This window comes from Vombatus ursinus, unplaced genomic scaffold (genome assembly GCF_900497805.2).
Source record: "Vombatus ursinus unplaced genomic scaffold, bare-nosed wombat genome assembly UNPS02014884.1, whole genome shotgun sequence".
Lineage (NCBI taxonomy): Eukaryota > Metazoa > Chordata > Mammalia > Diprotodontia > Vombatidae > Vombatus > Vombatus ursinus.
In genome coordinates, this window is record NW_020954662.1 from 4,565,713 (window position 1) to 4,588,413 (window position 22,701).

The window sequence follows — 22,701 nt, forward strand, 5'->3', positions numbered from 1 at the left end:
CAGTGTAATGAGGGAGACAAAAAGCAAACAAGTTATAGACAGGATAAATTGGAGACGATATCAGAGAAAGGGCAAGAACATTAAAGAGAATTGGGAGAGGCTTCTTGCAGAAAGTAGGCCTTTTGCTGAGACTTGAAGGAAGCCAGGAAAGCCAAGAAGTGGAGATGAGGAGGAAAAGGGTTTCAGGTATGGGGGAGAAGCCAGAGAAAATGCAAAGAATGGGGAGATGGAATGTCCTGTACCAGCAACAACAAAATGGCCAGTGTTTTACTGGATTGAAGAGAAAGGTGGTTGTGACTAGAAAAGTTAGAGTGAGTTGGGTTATGAAGGGCTTTAAAATCCAAACAAAGGGTTTTATATTTGATCATGGAGGTTACAAGGATTCACTGGAGTTTGCTGAATGGGGGGAGAGGGGTTGTGATGTGATTAAGGTAAGGAAGATCAACTTGAAAGCCAACTGTAGGATGGAGTGGAGTGGGGAGAAACTTGGGACAAGGAGACCAACCAGCAAGCTATTGCAATAATCCAGGCATATAGTGATGAGGGCCTGCCTGCCCCAGGGTGGTAGCGGTGTCAGATGAGAGAAGGGGGCATATAGGGGAGCTATTGTGAAAGGAGAAGGAGCAGATCTTGGCAACAGGTCAGATAACAGGGATTAGAGAAAGCGAATGTTGAGGATAAGAGTGGAGCTTATCTGAGCTGGGGGACTAGGGTTCTATGTTTTGGGGTGTGTGGTGGGGAGGGTTGGAGGAAATGAGGATGGTGGTGGAAGCAAACAACTATGTTGAGATGGCTGAAAAAAGTCTTGGAAGACTGTTTCCAGGCAAAATAAAACAGAATGTCAGAGCTGGGAGGGCCCTTAGAGCAGAGAAAGTCAGAGCTGGGAGGGGCCCTAAAACAGAGAATGTCAGAGCTGGGAGGGTCCTTAGGATACAGAATGTCAGGTCTGGGAGGTGGCACCTGAGAACATGGAATGGCAGGGCTGGAAGGGACCTAGGAACCCGGTTTGTTAGAGCTACAAGAGACTTTAGAGGTCATTTAGTCCAACCCCCTTAATTTTTCAGATGAGGAAACCGAGGCCCGGGGAAGCCAGGTGACTAGCCTCAGTTTGCCCAGATGGCCAGCTGCAGCAGCACCAGCAAAGAGCCACGTACGCTGGGAGCCCGCTGAGTCTTCTGATTTCAAGCACAGTCCGGACTCCTGGGGACAGTTTTTCCTTCCCAGGCCAGCTCCTAAACCTCTGCTCCGGGCGAGCGCCGTCCCTCCCCCACCCCGAGCTCCACCCGGGCAGCCCTGGGCAGCGCCACAGCCCGGGACTCAGCTAGTCAGTTTCCTCCTTCTTTCCCCTCCCCTCCCATGCTCTCCCCTCTCCTCCCCCGCCCTCGCTCCTCCCCCCTCGCCTCACTTCCCCATTCCGGGCCCCGCCCGCCGGGGCCGCCCCGCGCCGCGCTCCATACTTGGCGATGGCTGAGGAGCCGCGTTCTCATTGGCGGAACGGAGCGGCGCGGGGCGGGGCCTAGCCGAGCTGGGGGCGGGGCGGGGCGGAGGAGGGCTGGGAAGGGGGGGGACAAGGCGAGGCGAGGCCGGGAAGAGGGGGCGGAGGAGGGGGCGGGGGAGCCGGTGACCCGGATGTTCACTCCTAGGCACCCGGGGAAGTGGAAGCGCCGGGCCCTGCTGCCGCCGCCGCCGCCGCCGCCGCCGGAGGAGAGTCAGACACAGCGGGACCGACCGGGACTGGAAGTGGGGCCGCCGCCATGGTAAAGGCCTGCCCTGCCCCTGACCACCGGAGTTCTCCTCCCTGCCCGCCACTGCCCCTCCTGAGGGTGGGCCCCGCCGGGGGCAAGGGACACTGCTGGGGGGAGGGGCTGCTGCCTTCGGCAGGGGGCTTGCTATCGTGGGGAGGGGGCGCACTGGCTGCTGGGGGAGGGGGACTGGAAACCGTCGCGAGGAGGAGCTAGCCAGCTGGAGGGGGAGGGTCTCCCTGACTGGTGGGGGAGGGGCTGAGGAAGGGGGCTGCTGCCCCAGGGAGGGGCGAGTGGGTGGGGAGAGTTAGAAAGACTTGGACTTTGGGGCCCCAGGAGAAGTCGGGGCCGGGCCGGCCTAGGGCTGGGGGGAGTGACCCTGCCCCAACCCCGTCCCCACCCACTTCCTGGGCTCTGGCCCCGACTGGGGGCCATTCTGGGCCCCTTCCCCCAGGCCTTCCTGTTCCTCCTCTCCTGTTCCCCTAATCACCAGCCAGGGGAACTCCCCCGTACCTGTAGCCCCTGCGCCTTCAGCCAGGAGGGCGCACACCGGGTGGCCCAGGCCGTGGTGGGCAAAGCGAGGGGCCAGATTTGGGGGTGGCAGTCCAAGGAGTCAGGGCTTTCAGATATCTGGGGGGGACGTTTTTGGAGGGAGGTAGGGTCATGCAGGCAGCCGGGCTTCTCCAGGCGCCAGCTCTTCCTTCCCCTCCCCAGGCTCAGCCCCATGAGGTGCGCTGGGTGCCCCCCCGGAGTGGCTAGCGACCTGGCTTCCTTCGAGCCGAGCGCCAGGGATGGATGGCTGAGCCTCCCTCGGTCATAGTGGGAGGGGGGAGCTGTCAGCCGGCGGGGATGAGCGCACAATCGGGCCCCTGTCACTCAGGAGCATTTATTGAACGCCCACTGTACAGTCAGCAAACTGTACCAGGCACCATGCAGCCCGTGCAAAGGCGCTGTTTTCTGTCTAACCTGAACAAGCAGGTGGCAAAAATTAGAAGTGCCTCTTTTGGAAAGACTTTGGAAAAGGTGAGCTATGTTCTTGGAGGTTTTGCTAATGAAGCCCCGGAGCCCTCCAAGCCCAACCTTTGGGCTTCACTGACAATCCATACTGTGTTTCTGGGGTGGGGTAGGGGGGAGCAGGTTATGGGACCTTAGGACTGCTTATAGGTGAAGCATGTTAGATGGATTGCCTGATTTAGATGGAAACTTCCACTAGAACCATTCAAACCCATGGTCTCAGGCTTTACTGTCTCACCTAGGACAGTCTTCCATACCAAAAGAGCTGGGAAGATCACCTGTTTTGGTAAGATGTTAGGATTGTTTTTGTTGAATTCAGTAAGATGTTGGAAGCCAGTGGGGCTCAAGCTCTGGTAGGTCGTACTACTGTGATCATGGACTAGGCCTAGGTGACACAGGAGGTTTATAGCTGGAAGAAGGGATATTGGAGGTTGTGATTCCAGCAAACCCCCTTCATTTTCCACATCATTGAAACTTCAGCCCATTGAACTTAAGTGACCTTGTCCAATCACACAGGTGAGCAAGCTGAGATTTGATTCTAGTTCTCCTTGACTCCAGATCTGGTTTTTTCCAGTGTATTTTTTTTTTCTAGTACTAGGTTAGCTAGTATAGGTTCCATGAAGGTCAGAAGGTTAGCCACTAAGGGATGATTTTTTTCCCCCTGTGTAGTATACTTATTAAGGGTTGCAAACTGTAAAGTATTATTGGGGTCATAGAATTAGAGCTGGAAGGGCATTACAGGTTGTCTCATTTTACAGGACGAAATTATAATCAAAGGTTGTGGCTTGCTTAAGGTCACACAACAGAAAGATGGGATTCAAACTTAGTTTCTATCTCTAAATCCAGTGAAAGTTTGGTGAATTCTCATGTTGGATGAAATTTTATTCCTTGGCTTGTAGAATTAAATTCATATACTTCAACTTGCAGAGTTGGAAGGGATCTTAGAGGTCTAGTCTACCCATCTCCAAAACTGAAGGAAGTCTTAGGGCATTCCTGAGAAGTGGCTATCTAATATCTACTTACTGATTTTCAGTGGGGGGCTGGGGACCTCGCTGTCTCCTGAGGCAGCCCCTTTTCAGTCAGCAGTAATCATTGTTAACAGAATTTGCCCTCTTGCATTTTAGTTTTGCATCTAAGAGCCAAGCAAAGCAAGTTTCATCATCCCTATAGAAACATCTTCATTTTCTGGGTATCTCTTTAAACATTAAAACTTGACAGTTGGACTTTTGAGGAAAGCTTGTAGAGTTCTTTGAAATTCCATTTAAATATAACACCTAGAAGTCTTTGCCATTTAGCCATAGAAAGACAATGAGCATCTGTTTATATCTTGAGAGTTTGTTAGTTGTCTTCCTTTTCCCAAACGAGTGAATGATTTAGTAGTATTCTCCCCTACCCCATGTGGCAGCTTAATGACTTTTCTGTTCTGGAGGTAATTTCATGAGGAAACCCAATCTAGAAGAGCTATATGATATGAAGAGAGATATGATATGTTGGGTATAAGACAGTCCAACCCACTCAGTTTAACATGTTGAAGACCCTGAGGCACAGAGAAGTCAAGGGATATTGCCCCCCCCCCCCCCCCCCGGTTAGGCCCAGGTGTCCAGACTTCTTGTTCATTGAGAGTGTTTGCAGTGATGATGGTCACGTATCTAAAATTGGTCTGTTCTTTTGGATACTTCCTGTTTGGGTGTAGGTTTAGGAGCCTTGAGTTTTATACTTGCCCTTTGAGACCTATAGGAACAGTGTAGGCCATAATTCAGTTGAGTTCTTGAAACTTCTTGTTTGGATTCATGGTCTAGACAACAAAAATCAGGCAAATGCTTGACTAATACCATTGGATCCTGTTAAACCAGTTTTCAGAGTTGGGTAAAGGGAGACTTGGTGATCTTAATCTAAAGTCACTTAAAAAATGAATTTGACATGATTGAGTCTTTCTCTCCTGGACATGAAGTAGCTAGAGCCTTGAGTTGAGATCTCCTAGCTCTGCCACTAGTAGCAGGACCTAGATCCATTCCTGGGTGTCATTGTCCTCATCTGTAAGATGAAGGGGTCAGATTATAAACTCTGAACCCCTTTTCAGTACCTGAATTCTGTGAATGTGTTTAGCAAACAGTCATTCATCGATTCTTCAAGGAGGAAAGCTTTCCTAGTACCTTGATATTTCAGCAAATTCTGATTTTGTTTGTAAAGGCCCTCCCTCTCCTGATCTAGATATACCACCTCTCCACACCTCAGTTGGCCAGAAACTCCTTGTTGCCAGCCCTCTTGGGATGAGTTTCTCCTCCATCATGAGTAGATTGGACTTTGATGAGAGACAGAGAATGCTCCAAGCCTTTTCGGTGTGCTAAATACCCTAGGTCAGGCCTCAGTGCCTACAGGTCCTGTAGCCACCACCTGGGTGGGGCATTGAAGGAAAAGAGTGGGCTGAGGGGCAGCTAGGTGGCGCAGTGGATAGAGCCCCGGGCCCCGAAGTCAGAAGGACCTGAGTTCAAATCCAGCCTCAGACCAAACACTTGACACTAGCTATGTGACCCTAGGCAAGTCACTTAACCCCAATTGCCAAAAGAAAAGAGTGGGCTGAGAGAACACAAAAGAGTTTGACCTCCTTGGACTTCTCTCTTTCCTTATCTGTAAAATGAAAGGCTTACACGGGATGGTTCTTTTCAGCTCAGGATCATAAGACTTTGGAAAGACTTTTTAATTTTTATTTTGTGGTAGCAAATTTTCCTTGTTGGATTATGCTCTGTTAATGAAATTAGTTTTCATTCCCAAGGGTGCATACACCCTCAGGGCAGTGGGTGGAGGCAGCCTGGGATCAGTGTAGACAAATTAGGTGCCAGAGAAATCACTGTGGATAATTGGCTCATAGATTTGGAGCTGCAGGAGACATTAGAGGCCATCTTGTCCAACCTTGCTTCATTTTATAGTTGAGGAAAATAGAAGGGGCTTTGCTGGGGTCACAGGTCATGCGTGAGTGAGGAGTTGAGGCTGGATTTCTTCCCAGCCTGGTCCTTGGACTCCAAATCCACTTTGCTCTCCACAGTTGACCCTCATAGGAGTGTTTTGACAGGAAGAGCTGAGTTGTAATATGGTTACAAGTGTACCATTGAGAAGTATGTTCTAATGTGTCCCTCTTGGCCTTTTGGTTTGTATAATGGCGCATACTTCAGCTGCCCCACAATTTGTATGCAGGTAGGCCTCCGTTCCCTTGTGGCCTGTTCTCAGTGTGAACTTGTTTGGGTGGTAAGGCTTTCTTTTGATATCCCTGCTCTCTGGGCCAGGTAGGTGTCTAATCAATCCTTGAAGCCTGGTGGAGATCATATGGGATTGACTGACTTTCAGCCTTGACTGCCAAGGGTGCACTCCTGGACAAAGTCACTTAAACTTTCTGAGTCTCTATTTTCTCCTCTGTGCCATGAAATGCTTGTATCTCATTTAATTTTGAGGCTGAAATGAGAGGATTCGTGTATATAAAGTACTTAACTGTGAAGTTCTTTGGAGGAGCAGATAGATAGCCAGACTTGGGGTTAGGTAGACCTGGGGGGGGTTTCAGATCCTGAGTATTTATTAAACGCTTTCTGTGTACAGTCATCCACTGTGCTAAGGAGATGTTTGCTCTTTTGAACACTGAGACATATCAAATAGTGGAAAGAAAGAGCCCCGGGCTTGAGATCAGAAGCCCTGGCTTTAATTGCTAATAGCTCCCATTTATATAGTACTTTAGTGTTTACCAAGCACTTTGTATATTATTTCACTTGTTTGCACAAACACCCACTGAGAAACACTTCAATGTCTTCTATTGGAAGTTGAGTGCAGACAGTCACTTTTGGTGGGTTCCACAAATGCTGAGTGTGAGAGGCAGGATGTAAGTCTAGGATAGCCTGAATCCAGGACCAGAGTTGTATCCAGTGATGGCTCTGAGACCTTGGGCCAAGGCTCTTACTTAACCTCTTTGGTCCCAAGTTTCTTCCTCTGTAAGATGAGGGGGCTAGAATAGACTAAGATTATCTATAGGTGAGGGCCCTTCCTGCTTTAAATCTGTGACCTTTTGGGGCAGCCCAGCTCAGCCTAATGCCCTATTCCTTGCACTGTCCTCTCACCAGTGGTGGCACCGAAGGACATGTAGGGAGAACATACTAGCTGTCCTTTGTGACATCTTCCTCAAAGGTCTTATGGATCCCATCCAAATGTCTCTACATGAACTGAAGATTTGTTCTTCCAGGCCTCATAATGTTTTACAGATAAATTCATCATCTTCTTATTCCCCAAGAGGCCTGGAGAACACTACATATTTGCAGGTTAAAACATAAATGACCAGTAACAAATAGGACCTGGAACTTGGCTATCCTTTGCTCAAAACACTCTGTCATGTTCCTTTTCTCTTGGAGTAAACTTAGTGTTATCCTTTGCAATTTGGGATCAGCTGTGAGGCTATTATCTTAAAAATATTCTTGACTAAATCCTTTAATGATGTTTTATAAGATGCTTCATTCAGCCTTGCTGGCTAAATTGCATTTGTTAAAGGAAAAATATCTTTAATTAAAAAATACTGGGTGAGATGGAAATTTGAATTTCCAAAGTGTGTATGATCAGTCATCACTTCGAAAATGATACTTTTAAAAGCTGAGATAGGATGAGAGGGTAGCAAATAGTGGCCCATTAGTATTAATAATAACTTAATGATGCCAACCTACTTGTTTAGTACTTTTCAGTTTACAATATACTTTCTCTTATTTAATCCTCCCAGTACGCTGTAAGGAGAATAAGTAGTGTCATAGTAGAGTTATCCCTTCCACATTGCGGCTTTTCCCATGACAGTTTCCATATATATCCATGGGTTAGCCGAAGAAATTAAATGGGAATTTTTTGGGAGTTTTGTGAAAGCAGCAGATGACATGCAAAGGCTAGCAGACAACACAGAAAAAGTTTAGAAACTCAGAAATACATAAAATATATGTATATGCCATAATAATTCAGACTTCTCTGGTACAAAGGGAAGGCCAAAAATTTTTATGTGGATTTTCCAGATTGTGGGGGTACCATGTCCATGTGGAAATGATAACTGTAGTATTATATTGATGTATAAGCAAGGTTGTCCCCCATATGTCACAACCCCAAAATTTCCTTTTGAAAGGGAAATACAAACTTGCTGAATAAGTGCAATTTGAGTCCACATTCATATTTTATTCAAGTCAATTTTGGGCCAATAGGGTGATACTTCTATTTTACAGATAGAGAAACTAAGGCTTAGCCAAAATCATTGTCAGAGTCAGGACTTGAACTCATGTCTTTCTGACTCCAAAATCCCAGATTCTTTGTATAATATCTGTAAATAACATACCATTTAGTATTATATGGTAAAGTAATAATAATGATAATATAGTAATGCCATACTTTGGGCATTTTCTTAAGATCAGTTTCCCTTTTCTTAGCATTGTATGGTAGAATCATTCGCAAAAAAACTAGTCATCTGGAAGATTTGGGGCATAACCTGCCTGCATTTGATATAGGCCTTTGGAGTTGGCACATTAGTTATTTTGGAGACTCCCCCCAAGCAGGTTAGGTATAGTTTAGTAGATGTGGGCTTTTTTCATACAATTTTGTCCTTAAAAGCAGGATGGGGCCACTGTTAACATTGTACTTACAAAAAAGTTTAATTTTAGGGTGCCTTGAGTACTGCAGAAACACCTCTGGTGTCCTTTGTTGAATGTCTACTATATAAACTTCAGTGGCGATTAGTCTGTTTTCGTCATCAGTGCCAAACTGACCCTTACTTTGTGGGAAAAGTATGATTGAGCCCAGCTCCTCTGTACTGTACCCCGAGCAGTGCCCAAGTTTGTCCATAGCGCTCTGGCCTCCAGATTGCTTTTAGCAAAGTACAGTGATGTATCTGTCCTCCCCCAGAAGGTCCTCATCTTTACAGCTCTGTAGGCCAGAGCCAGGGACTCTGAGATTAGTAAGCTTTAACTTGGTTTTGAAGACCTGCAGCTTAGGGAACAGGAAAAGCATAGTGGACTGGATCAGCAGTTGTCTTGCTTGATCTAGTATGTGTTGCTGGGAAGCTTGATTCCTGGGTGCTCAGGCACGTTGACAGCTGGAATCATGATGATGTCCGGTCAGAGGTTGGGAAATATTTTTGATTCTGGAAGTTGAAATGAGTCCAAAGGCAACTTGGGTGAACCACATTTAATGTGTTCAGGGAGTGGTCTACATGTGAAACACCTGTTCCAGCATACATTCTAAGTTGCTTTGTGGACTAGCCAATGAAATCAGATTGAACTGGATAAGAAAAAGCCTTTATCCTAGCCTTCTGTAAAGTGAACAACAAACTCTCTTCCTTTGAAGGGGGGAAGTTGACTGTTTTTAAGATGCTGCTAACCACGTTAACTATCAGACTTGGAATTTCTACATGGACCTTGGAACTGTCTCACTATATCTTCACAGACAGCCCTGTGAAGGGTAAGGGTTGTTATAACAGAAAAAGAAACTGAGGCCCAGGGAGGGTTCTTCTTTCATGACCTGCCCAGGGTAACAGCTGAAAAGAGGCAGGCCAAGGACTCCTTGGCCTCTGAGATTCCTTCTAGCCCTAAATCTGTGATCGATCTGGTGATTGAATTTAAGAACCATTCCATTCTTTCCTTTACACCGTGTGTGTCCCACTAGTGTATTTCTAGGATTGGGGTTCAATGCCTACTGTGTGCCAGGCACTGGGCTATACAAATAAGAAAAAGACAGGCCCTGCCCTCAAGGAGCTTACAGTCCAAAAAGGAAGACAGCACCCAAAAGGAAGGTACAAAGGGCAGATGGGGAAGCAAGTGCCTCACTTGAGGGCAGGAGGATGATACAGTTGAATCCAAGTAGAGCAGCAAGTGGAAAATGAACAGTTTGTTGACTGATTTCCGAACCCTGTTTAAGTGGTGGCTTTGGGAATTTTTTGCTTCACCCCCCAATCAGAGGGTCAGAGTCTACTGATGAGATGTGAGGACCAAAGCGGATGAGATTCCTGGTGTTGAGCTTATCCTAGAGGGGACATGATTGTGTGGGAGTCAGTCCAAGAAGAGCTGAGATTTGAATTTAGGCCTTTTTGCTTCAAATTCAGCATTTTCCTCACTATTCCCTGCATGCTGCTGCTCATGAAGATGAGATGAGACCACATGTGCTTTGCGTGTTATGCAGGTTAATTGCTTAGGGTATTTGACCAGGATATACCACACTCTAGAATCTTTAGGAGTTATCTGCTTTCCTTGTTCTTTTTTCAAGACTATAGACTGAGGGGAGAGAGGTTCTTTCCCTTGACCAGGCTGTTTCACCAACTCCCCTCCTCAGGAACGCCTGAGGTTTTGCTCTCTTCATAGTTCAGCAGGAAGCCTCATTAGATTTAAAGGTTGTAAAACATGTACTGGTCTGTAAGTGAACAAGGGATCTGGGGGAAAAGAGTGTTTTTGATACATGTTACAATAAAATTCACTCTTCCAGAAAGCAGCCATATTTTTGCATTCCTGTGGAATGGGAGAACTATCCTGATAGAGGAAGGAGTGGTGTGGGACAGGGAAAAGAACCCTGGCCCAGAGGTGGGAAGGAGGCTTGGTCTGGAGGACCGACTCGAGCTGACTTTCTAACTCTGTGGGACTGTGGGATGGGCTCTCCACTTAACCGCTGGGAACCTCAATTGCTGGCATCTGTAAAGGAAGGGGGTTGGCCTAGATAAGCTCTCTAAGGTTCCTTTTCACTTTGCCTCAGTTTCTTCATCTGTAAAATAATAATAGCACCTCCCTCCTAGTGTTGTTGTGAGGATCAAATGACATAATATTTAGAAAGTGCTTTGCAAATCTAAAAACATGATTTAAATGTTGTTGTAGTTGTCACTATTGTCATTATCATTAAATAGTTATGTGAATTTGGGCAAATAATATCGACCTTCCTCCCTCCCCAGTTTCCTCCTTTTTTTCTGCATGGTGATAGGGGGAAGCTAAATGACCACTAGCATTCCTTCCAGGACTAACAGCTCCCCTTCTAGTTCAAGCATTCTGAGTTCTCAGGCCTCTCCTGGTTCTAACATTCTGGGTTACAGAATTTCAAAGGTGGAAGGGACATCTAATCTAGCCCCCAAAGAATCCTCTCCCCAATCCTACAAGGGGCCAATGCAGCCTTTGTTCAGAGACCTCTAATGAGAGCAATATCTCTATCTCTAGAGCAGGAGCCCTTTGGTAGTCTAGTGAAATCTAGGGTGTGGGCTCCTTTTAAGAATGTCTTTAGGGGCAGGCTAGGCAGTGCAGTGGATAAGAGCACCGGCCCTGAAGTCAGGAGGACCTGAGTTCAAATCCGGCCTCAGACCAAACACTTGACACTTAGCTGTGTGACCCTGGGCAAGTCACTTAACCCCAGTTGCCTAGATAAATAAATGAAAATGTGTTGTTAAGAATGTCTTTAAATAATGGAAGGAAGTCCCAAATTTCAGTTGGAGGTTAATGAAAATAAAGATGAAATTTATTTCCCATCCAAGTTCACCTGAAATCTCCTGACTTCCTAAAATCTACTGATCTGTGGACCCTAGGTTAAAAAACCCCTTGCTCTAGAGGCAACCTGTTTCACTTTTGAAGTCAAATCTCAGTGTGCATTTTCTGCCCTCTGCAGCCAAGCAGAATAAATCTAAATCCCTATTCACTGAAACAATCACCTTAACAACAGCTATGATACTTCCAACATCTTCTTTTCTTCAAACTAAACACCCCAGTTCTGTCCACATCTCTTATAAGTGGAGTTCAAGGCTCTGCTGTGAAGGCTTTTCAGTTCCTCCTTGGCTTTCCTGGACTGTGATGTCCAGATTCGAGCAGATTCTTTGGATATGGGCTGAGCTGGGTTATCAGTTCCTTATTCATTCTAGTACTGAAACCCTGTGTACTTTTAAAGACTCTTCCATCTTGAACATTTTGTCTTTGAAAGCTCTCCCTGACTGACATTTTATTGTCTAACATTCCAGGTCTCTGTATTTCTATGCTATAGTTGGCCACCCCCAGGGCCAGACTGCCTAAGCTGGTGACACCAGAGGGTCACTTTGGTATATATGGAGGGCAGGGCTTTGCTGTTAATAGGACATTTACAAACATTTTTCAGCTATTTGATTAAGCTCTGAAAACCTTGGTGACAGTTGGTGCTCAGCTGTTGACTGTGTACCATGGAATGTCCTCTTCAGTGGTTTCCATTTCCCTGGGTGATGCTGGAGGCAGGTTTCTTTGGAGTTTTCAGTTTCTCCCTCCACTGCTGCAGGTGTGAAGGAACCACAGGAAGAGCTACAAAGCTCTGGTTGTATCTGGTTACAGGGGAGGCAGAGAGGCCTGCAGATGTCTCGGGCTTGTTTTATGCAAGAGAGTGGAATGTCACATTGGGGGGGAAAAAGAGAGTTGGGAGAAATTTGATGGAAAAGAATGGATCCTCTGTGTCAACCATGTAAATCACTGCAAGTCAATGGAAAGAAATTAGATGGGGCCAGACAGTGTTTGGGCCTGTGTTGTTGTTGAATTGGTAAAGCCATCATGCTGGTACTATTTTCTGTTAGCTTTCCAGTGTTGTCAGAGAAGCCTCCTAGCCCATTGGATAGAACGATATATTTGGAGTTAGGAAGACATGGGTTCTGGCCTTGCCTTTGGCACATAAGGGTTGTGGGATTCTGGGCAGGTCATTTCACTTCAGTGCCTCAAGCAGGCTCTTCTGAGAGAGAGTTCTCTATTTAGCCATTCCAGTCTTTGTTTTTCGAGTGGTTCCAAGTTGTATCACAGGCCTGACCATTCATTTCTTAGACTCTTTTTAGGCTGGTAGTCACAAGGTGAGCACGTCAGGGGACTACTGATGGGTTAGGACCCAGTGAGGTAGTGGGAAAAACACTTGGCCCTTGCCTTGCCACTGAGCAGCTGAGTGGATCTGCTCTTGGGGATGTTGCTCTACCCATATGCGTCTCGTTTCCTCTTCTCTCAGTGAGGTCGATAACTCTGAGGATAAGTACTTTCATTATCTACTTAGTATCATAGAATTTTAGATTCTTGCCACCCCAGGCTTACCACCATCAAATGGTTCAACAGTAGTAAACGGATATGGTTTTCACCAATGGTAATGACATCAAAGAAGGTGTCTTGCCACTGTACCCTAAGGACCACTGGACCTTTCTATCCGTCATGTAGCTTTTTGATGAAAAAAGAAGCAGCTACTTCTGCAGCCGAAAGCTGGTTTTCTTTGCAAGTTGGCTACTTCCTGGACTGGTTTTGCTTGGGCAGTGAGCCTGAACCTCCTTAAAACTCAGGAAAGAGCCTAGTTTTTTATTTAAAAAGTGGCCTAAGGGCAACTAGGTGGCACAGTGAATAGAGCTCTGGCTTTGGAGTCAGGAGGACCTGAGTTCAAATCCAGCCACAGACACTTAACACTTACTGGCTGTGTGACCCTGGGCAAGTCACTTAACCCCAATTGCCTCACCAAAAAAAATAAAAAATAAAAATAAAAAGTAGCCTGGCTTTTCAGATGATAATTTTGCACATTATTTCTGTTTTGAGTTCACTCTATTGAGATCAGAGATCAAGATCAGATCTTGGCAAGAGCCAAGAGGTGTGTGAAACCTTCACCTTGCCTACCCTAATGGTTTGGATCTGCTGGATCCAAATGGGTCCCCAGATGACTTTGTCGAGGGGATTTCAGTCCTAGGGAGACTGAAATGAGTTGTGAAATAGACTGTAAGCATCTTGAAGTTGGAAGTTGGGTCTTATACTTGGTACACAACTTGTGCACAGTGACTTGTGCTGAGCCCTCAGTAACTGTTTGATTAGGAGACCTTCAGACTGGGGCCTGGATGTGTTCTCCAAGCCTGCCTGGATTTAGAGCCAGAAGGGACTTTAGAGATCATCTGGTTAACCTGGGCTCTGTGAACTTTTTATTTTTTTTGGAGGGGTCCCCTGTGTTTTGATAACTATTCCAATATACACTCAGTTTCCTTTGTAATCCTCTGTATTATATGTGTTGAAAGTCATCATTCTGAGAAAGGGGTCCGTAGGGTCCGATGTCCACCACATTGCCAAAGAAGACAAAAATATTTAAGAACCCTTGATCTATAGATTCTCTTGTTCTTTTGGAACTAGGTCTCAGCCTAGGTTCTTTAAGGAATTTTTAGAAGTATATTTTGATAATTTTTGTTTTATGTTACCTTCATTTCTACATATCCTTTCCCCTCCCTAACCAAGTGAGCCATGCCTTGGTAACAAAGAATTAAAAAAAAACATCCAGCAAAACCAATCCAGCCACACGTCAGCTTTGTCTGACAGTCTATACGGTATTCCACACCCAGAGCCCCCACTGTACTCTGCAAAGAAGGGAGGGAGGTGCATTTTCTCAATTCCCCTCTAAGACTAAACTTGCTCATTATTTTTACAGTGGGTTTTTTTAAAAATTCTGTTCGCTTACATTGTTGTTGTGAATTGCTTTCCTCATTTTACCAGTTTTACTGTTCATCAGTATTCCATGTGTTCCATGTTTCTCTGATTTTTTTGTATCCATGTTTCTAATAGTACAGTAATCTGTCACCACATTCATGTGCTATAGCTTGTTTCACCATTCCCCAATTAATGAGCAAATACATTGTTTCTAGTTCTTTGCTGCCACAAAAAATACAGCTATGAATATTTCAGCCCATATGGTGAAACTTTCTGTTTTTGATCTTTGTTTTTGATATTTGATCTTCTGGTTTTGCTATTTCTAGCAAGAGAATCTCTGACCCAAAGTGTATGGACATTTTAGGTTTTTGTTTGTTTTTTATTTTAAGCAATATTCGTCCTAGGTTCTTGACTTATTTAATTCACTGAATATTTGTCAAATAGCTGTACAGAGAGCAGTGCTAGGTACTGAGGTAAATATGAAATTTTATATCTTTGTCTTTCTGGAATTTAGCAATGGTATCAGACTCAGAGATAAGTAACACACTATTCCATAAGAATGTCTTTGAGGTATAAAACTAAGTCTTAGGTGAGGTCTTGGGGGTGGAGAGAAGCATTGGGGTGGCCAGAAGAAAGAGGAGAAGATATTTTGGAGAGCAGAAAGAAACAGTGAAGGTGTTTGGAGGAGGTGGAGTTGGAATTGGGTTTTAAAAAGATGGCAGGAAGAGTGTAGAGCTAAATGCAGAGAGGCAGGAAAGCCCAGATGCTGTGTTCTGGGAATGAGGAGTGACTCCAGTTTGGCTAGAGCATTGATATGTAGCAGAGTAGAATATATGAGGAATTCTGTCCAGTGGGGAGAGAAGAAAAGGAGCTAGTGGGTCCTGGACAGTTGTGGCAGCCAGAAAACACTGGGTGTTGGAGGGAGAGGGCCAGGGGAGATGAGAAAGGAGGAAGAGTTACCAGGGGAAGTGAAGAGATACTCCTAATGATTTGGAGGCAGATTTGTTATTCATTTATAAATTCAGCAAGCTTTTATTATATACCTCTTGTGTAAAGAACAGAGTTATTTATATGAAATAGAGATAAGACCTAGTCCTGGAGCTCTTCTTGTCTAGTAATAGTAGGAAGATATCAATACATATGACTATAATATGCACAATTACAATGGATATTCTATAGAAAATTGTAAAACAAAGTGCTTTTGAGATATCCTAAGAAGAAGTGGTTACTGACTTTATGGTGTAGATGGCTTTCGGGAGAGGGTGCCGTTTGAATTGGATTATAAGAGATGAGCAGGAATTCAGCAGGAAAATAATGGAAGGAAAGAAGTACCAGGGATAGGGCATGACATAAGCAAAGGTACAGTGGGAAGAAAACCCCAGGGCCTATGGGGGAAATAGAGAATTTTATAGTTTGCTAGAGCATAGAATGTACGGAAAAGGAACAGTATTAGATAAGGTTGGACAAAAATGAATGAATGAATGAAAAGGCATTTATTAAGCGTTTACACTGTACTAACTGCTGGGAATCCAAATTCAGTCAAATCAGACTGCCCCCATCCTCAAAGAGCTTACATTCTAATAGAAGACAAAAATGTATAGGCGAGGGGTGACCAAGGAAGAAAGTTTTGGATTGGGAGGTCAGAGAGGAAACAGTGATTGGAGTCATAGGGCAAATGACTGACATGTATTTTCCAGCAATGTATTTGATTACTCTTCTCAGAGCTAGAATTTGGGGGGGGGGCAGGGGTTGGGTGATACAGGAAGAGGTGTGGTGGGTTGGACACTGACCAACCCACAACTCTGGGTTAGTCAGAACCCAGAGTCATTGAGTCATTGGGATGGGACTTGGGAGTGGAGGCTGAAGCACAGGGAGGCATGATGGCCAGGGGGTAGGGGGGCAGTTCCATTGTGGAGTGATAGGCAGAGGACTTTGAACTTTCCTCAGTAGACAGTAAGGACTTTTTGAAGATTTTTGAGTGGAGGAATGACATTGGTGAGCTCAGTGCTTAAGATAGATTAGTCTGGTAATGGTCAGTCAGCAATGGATTGGGGAAGAAGGGCAGTAGAGGCAGTGGAGGACCTAGTAGGCTATTGAATTAGTCCAGGTGGATGGTAATGAGGTTCTCATACTAAAACAGTGACTATACAAATTGCCTAGAAAGGATAGAAGCAAGAGATGATTCAGATGTCATTTGATCATTCTTGATGAGGATTAGATGTGAAAAGTGAGGAAGAAACAAGAGTTTCAGAATCCTGGAATTTGAAAAGACAGTGCAATTGAATTCTTATGTTATATACAGATAAGTTAAAGGATGTTTTCTTTGTATCCCTGGTGCCTCTGGGGCACAGTGCTTGGCAAATAGGCACTTTGTAAATTCTTGTTGATTGACCAGAGCTAAAGAGAGGTCTCAAGTGGGCTCCTTACCCTTTATGTCCTAGACCCTTTGACAGTCAATCTGATTTGAAGTCTGTGGAGCCCTTCTCAGAAGAATGTTTCTAAATGCATAAAACAGCAGAGGTTTCAAAGGAAACCAGAGGTTAGTGGAAATGAAGATAGCATTTTTTCCATCCAAATTCATGCGTTCCCTCAAAGAAATCTATCCATATGAGCATGACACCGCCCTCCCCCCCAGGTTAAGAACGCTTGGTATAGAGAATTTTTTCATTGGTCACTTAAAAACATAATGATTGGAGCTAGGAACTGGAAACTTCCTAGGAATGGAGGGAAGGGGACAGACACTGTGGAGGTGGAAGTTGACAGGACTTAGCAACTGATTTGCTATGAGAGGTAGGTGTGAGGGGAGGGGTAAATGTCTCTGGGATGGTTTTGCTATGGCCTTACTCTGGGTCCGAGACTAGGTTGGATTCCAACCTATCTTGGTCTAGAAGGATAAATGCTCGGGACCGATAACATGGGTACTGACCAATGAAAACATCACCAATGTGTTTAAAGTCCCTTTCCCAGAATTCTCAACCAGTGTTCACAGTTCTTCAACAACACTAACTTTAGCATTACAGGAAGTTAAACAACTTCCTTCAAAGATTTGCACTGACTGCTTGATTTTGCTATATGTTTGTATTTCCCATCTGGGACTGCCTTGTTATTTTACTTGCCACAAAAGAGAATTTGTTGAAGTTTTTTTTCCTCCATCGTGTTAATGGACTGATATTTCGGAGACAGATGAAATCCTAGATGAAGAAAATAGAGGAAGCTTCATGGTAATTTTTTTTCCAGAGCCTTGACTTCAGAAGCTTTTATTTTGACTCAGTGAAGCTATGTTTGGTGTATATTGATTAATTGAAAATATTTCCTGAAATTCCAAACAAGAAATGGTTGCCATGGCACCTCAGGAAGGGCCCTCCCATCATAAGACTGATTGGCAGTGTGAGGACCTATAAATATAGGAGTTGGCTATTGAATTCTGTTGCCTTTTGCTGATGAGCTCAAAGTTTGTTAGACTTGAATCTTGTTCAGAACATCTTGTGAGGCAGTAGAGAAGGCTAATTATATTCTTAGCATTTTAGAACTGGAAGGAGCCTTAGAACATAGAATGTCAGAGCTGGGAGGGCCCTTGAAACATGGGAATGTGAAAGCAGAGAGAGGCCATTGGACACAGAATGTCAGAGCTGAGAGGGCCTTTAGAACACAGTGTCAGAGCTGAGTGGGGCCTTAGAACAGAGAATATCAGAGCTGGGAGGGACCTCAGGACACAGAATGTCAGAGCTGGGAGGGGCCTTAGAACACAGGATGTCAGAGCTGGGAGGGGCATTAGAGGTTATCTCATCCAGTTGCCTCATTTAGAACTGGAAGGGACTTTAGAGCTTCTCCTCCAACCCCCCTCATTTTACAAGTGAGGAAACTGTCAGAGGATTTCTTGCTCAAGTCACAGCTGGTTTGTGACAGCTGAGACTGACTCTCAGTGCCATACTGATTTCTCCAGGTCATATCTTAAGACCAAAATCTCTCCAATAAAAAGATTTCTGAGCCCTAGGTAATTGGAGGAAATTCCCTATAGAATTTGTTGTAGTGGTATCTATACTATTATTGAAATCACAATCAGTAATTGCTGCCCAAAGATTAAATGGGAAGTAGAAAAATGTGTACGTAGAACACCCAGGTCCATGTCTTAGAGAACAGCTACAATGTAGAAAGACCAGCAGCATTGAAGATACCTAGAAAATGCCAGGTGCCATCTCTGCTCCTTCCGCTTCACTATCTCTGTCCTGCTTAATGACCCATCTTTCAACATGTGTTCCCGAAGTTTCCAATAAAAATGGCATCTTGAAAGATCTTCTCTACAACCACATCCATTCACTTCTTTTTCCACTAATGAAAGAATTTGGCCTTCTTTGCTCTGCAAAGAACAGTACTGCCTGTACTTGGGAAACCCCAGCAGCTGTCCTCTTGCCAGAGTCTGAGCTGTGTGTCTGGCTGTTGGCAATGATGTGCTAGCAGTGGAAATTGCTTTCTTTCAAAGATTGAGTGACTAGTGAATAAGACCAGGGAGCCCTGATCTGTGCGAAAGATGGTAGGGGTCTCTATTCTGAGAGCTAGGCCTTTTGGGTTGGAGAAATAGGAGACTCCAAGGAATAAATTTTTTACTTTATAACCCGAGTCTGTTTCCTCATCTGTAGAATGGCACCAGTTAATCCTGCTTAGCTGAGAGGCTGTTGATTTTTGTTGTAAGCATGAAGTATTATTTCGATTGTAGAATGTTGGGTTGGAAGGGGGCTTAAACATAGAAAGTCAAGGCTTGCCTTGGAAAGACCTTAGAATGTAGAATATCAGCCCTGGAAAGGGACTTTAGAATGTAAAATGTTATGGCAGCAATGCTTACAAGAACCCTGGATTTTGGAGACAAAAAACATGGGTTTGAGCAGCCAGCCACTTAACAGATTATCTGACCTTGAGCAAGACATTTCAGCAACCCATCTGTTTCGTCATCAGAAACATGGCAGTAATGATGTTTGTTCTATTTATCTCATAAGGCTTATTGTGAAGAAAGTACTTTGTAAGCCTTATGTGTCATGTAAATATGAGCTCTTAGAACAGGAAGGAACTTTAGGACATGGTGTATTGGAACATTAGAGGTCAAAGGAATTTAAAATAAGGCCTAATCCAGTAGTTCCCAACTGTTAATTGGGAGTATCCTTTCCCAATGTAAAAAATTGTATACCCCCTTATGATAGTTTTCTTCATTAGCATCTGTTGATTGAGAAAATGAAAAAAAGCTAATATGAATTCATTTATGCTTTTTAAAATTATTTTGTATCCTATTAATTGTAACACCATTTATAGACATTTGAAAAATAATAATATGTATGTGTGAGACATTCAGTCTTGAAGGGGTAGTTTGAGGCTCATGGAGGTCGATTAAATGATTTATTTGTGTTAAGTCATACAACTAAGTGTGAAAGGTGGAATTTGAACCTAGATCCTTTTACTCCAGACTTAGTCCTTTTTCTATTAGACTGAGTCTTTTCATTGCTCTAGAAATATCTTGGTATTATTACTTAGAAATATCTTAATATACTCCTAGTTGGATCTTCTCAAACCTGCCTCCATACTTATTATAAGCCATATTCCCATTAGACCTTTATAGCCTAATTTCTCATCCTCCCTAAAAGAATAATTGTTAAATGTCACGTTCATTCCAGCCTCTGTGCTTTATGCCTTAATTCATGTTTTTCTGTGGAATATTATGATCTGGTGATTGATTGATCAGTACTGATCACCTTGATCTGATAGTAACTAGTAGCAAGTTCCAATCCAGTTTTGTTTTTGGTTCAGTCAGGAATCTTGAATCTTAGTGAAGGAACCTGTGTGCCTGGGAGTCAAGCCCTCTGGGTATTCACTTTCAGCTCTCTTCCTCATTAGCTGTTGGGCCCCCAAGCACATCACTTCCATTTTCAGGGTGGCATTTTTTTCATAAGTAATTATAATAATAGATCACGTATTCTGTGGCACTTTTAAGATTTCCGGAGAGATTTTCTGCTCATGCCCTTGTGAGCTAGTACAAGCTGCAAAATCCTGTATGGAGCTGGAAGGAGCCTTCAAGCTGATATCCGCTCAATACCTCTGCTGTCCAGGGAAGGAAAGTGAATCTCAGAAGAGTGAAGAGATTGCCCTAGTCACAGTTAGCTGCTGAGCCAGGATCGGAACCCAAGCCTAAACTAAAAAGGATAGAGAAGGGAGAAGACCTCCTATGTCCATCCTCCAAGCTAGATACCATAGAGAATGCTATAGAGAAAGGAGAAGAGCCGCGGAGAAACCCAGGAGCGCACAGGAGACAAAATCCAAGAAAGAAGCCAACAGTCCAGCCCATGGCCTCAGGTGCCTGCCGATATTTCTTGCCCAAAGTTTAGGGCTTCTGGTTGGAAAGAGGCAGATGTGATTTCCCTGTAGGGTGGAGGATGGACGAGATGAAGCCTTGAAGCCTTTTGGATCAAAGTCAGTGGAGGGACAAACAGTTAACGGTTTTGTTACTGGAGTGTACTGCAGACCACCTGGACAGAAAGAGGAAACGGATCATAAACCTGGCACCGAGTGGTGGGGGGATTTCAGGTATCCAGATATCTAGTGCATAATTGTAGAGAGTAGAGCAGCTAATGGGGGAGAAGGGGAGGGAAGGGAATAAGTGTTCACATAGCGCTTACTGTGTGCCTGACACTGGGCTAAATGGTGTTTGCGAGTGTTATCTCATTTGATCCTTAATAACAGCCCTGCAAAGTGAGGTGGTATTATCCCCATCTTCATTTGATGAAGCTGAGGCAGACAGTTTAGGTGACTTACTCGGGGTCACTGCAGCCTAAGTAAGGCTGGAAACTCAGATCTTCTGAACCCCCAGGCCCAGCCATTACTTAATCCACTGCTCTGCAGCAGGGAAGGGGACATGCATTATTTGACTCAGGCACTGTGTGCTAAATAAGCACTTTATAAATAGCTCATTTGATCCTTGCAACTTCTTGACTCACCTTGGTGATAATTTTGTCCTTCAGAAGGTGGAGGAATCAAGGGGAAGTTCCATCATGGATCTGATTTTCATCAGCAGGGAGGGACTGGCTGCTGGGGCAGAGATTTTGAGAAACCCCAGTGGAGGCGGGGGATGTGACTGCTTCCTCCTGAAGATTGTGAGAGAGAAGAAAGGAGATAATGTGCACTCTAGGATTGAGGAAAGTGGATTTCAAAGGGTTTAGAGGTAGAATCTCCTGGGGTAAAATGCTTTAAGGGAAGTTGGCCTAGGAGGGATGGGAGGTAGTCAAGAATGAACTTCTGAAGCCACAAAGGGAACATTTCTAGTAAGGAGTTTCCTGAAAGAGCTGCCAGAAGCGATGCTGAGCCCTCCTCAGTGATCTTGGGAAGCTCATGGAAAATAGAGGCGAAGGACCACAAGATTGGAGAAGTCGTCCCAATTTTCAAAGAAGAGATAAGAATAGAATCTCCAAACTCAGGTCAGGAAGTCTGACTTGAATTTCTTGAAGCATTCTAGAATGGCTAGAGAGGCAAGTAGTGATCACCAAGGGCCAGCTTGGCTTCATGACCTTGGTCATGCCAGGCCATCCTTGTTGCCGTTTTGGAAAAAATAATTAAACTAACGGTTGAGGGGAAGGCAGGCCCTGAAGAGAATTTGCTTAGATTTGAGCAAAGCTGGTGATAAAGTAGCTTTTAGTCTTCTTGCGAAGAAGATGAAGAACTATAGATTAGATAATGATGCAGTCAGATTTAGAACTGACTGGGTGGTTGCCTCTAAGAGTGGTTGCTATTAATTGTTCAATGCCTGTGGGGCAGGAGGGTTCTCCCTTCAGGGGAGTCCTCTAGGATCTGTTGCTGGCCTTGTGCTGGTCATTTTATTTTTATAATTTATTTTTAATAACATGTAAAAACAATTTTTAACATTTGGTTTTTAAAATACTGATTTCCAAATTTCTCTCTCCCTCTTCTCCACCCTCATTGAAAAGGCAAGCAATTTGATATAGGTTGTACATGTACAGTCATGCCCTATTAGTCATGTTATGAAAGAAAGCACAGACAAAAAACTCCCAAGAAAAATAAAGTAAGAAATATATAATTCCATCTGCTTTCAGACTCTGTCAGTTCTACCTTGTGCAGTTTAACATTTTTATCAATGACTTGATAAAGGTATCCTCAGATTGGCAGGTGACCCAAAGGAACAGCTAGAGCATTGGGTCAAATGCTCTAAGATGAATTTTAATTGAGATAAATGTAAAGTCTTATACTTGGATACAAAAAAATCAGCTTCACAAGTACAAAATTGGGGATGCATGGTCAGGTATCAATTCTGGAAAAAGATATGGGGGTTTTTGATGAACTGTGATCTCAACATGAGTCAACAGTATTATGTGGCAGCCAAAAAACCTAATCCTATTTTAGGATGCATCAAGAGAGGCATAGCATCCAGGCTTGGGCAGAGGACAGTTCCTTTCTACTCCATCCTTGTCCGACTTCATTTGGAGGGGTATATGGAGTGTTCAGAAAGTTGGTGTGAGGGCTGCTAAGTCCTTTTCAGGGCT

At 44.3% G+C, this 22,701-nt stretch overlaps 1 protein-coding gene across 1 annotated transcript in view; it reads left to right on the top strand.

Moving 5' to 3' along the window:
• Positions 1-1,650: 1,650 nt before the first annotated feature.
• Positions 1,651-22,701, top strand: part of LOC114028472 (F-actin-capping protein subunit beta) — a 165,400-nt gene continuing 144,349 nt past the window's right edge. The window contains exon 1 of the mRNA XM_027842706.1: positions 1,651-1,757. Within this exon, the coding sequence (XP_027698507.1) occupies positions 1,755-1,757 (3 nt within the window). The 5' untranslated portion in view covers positions 1,651-1,754. The remainder of the gene's footprint in view (positions 1,758-22,701) is intronic.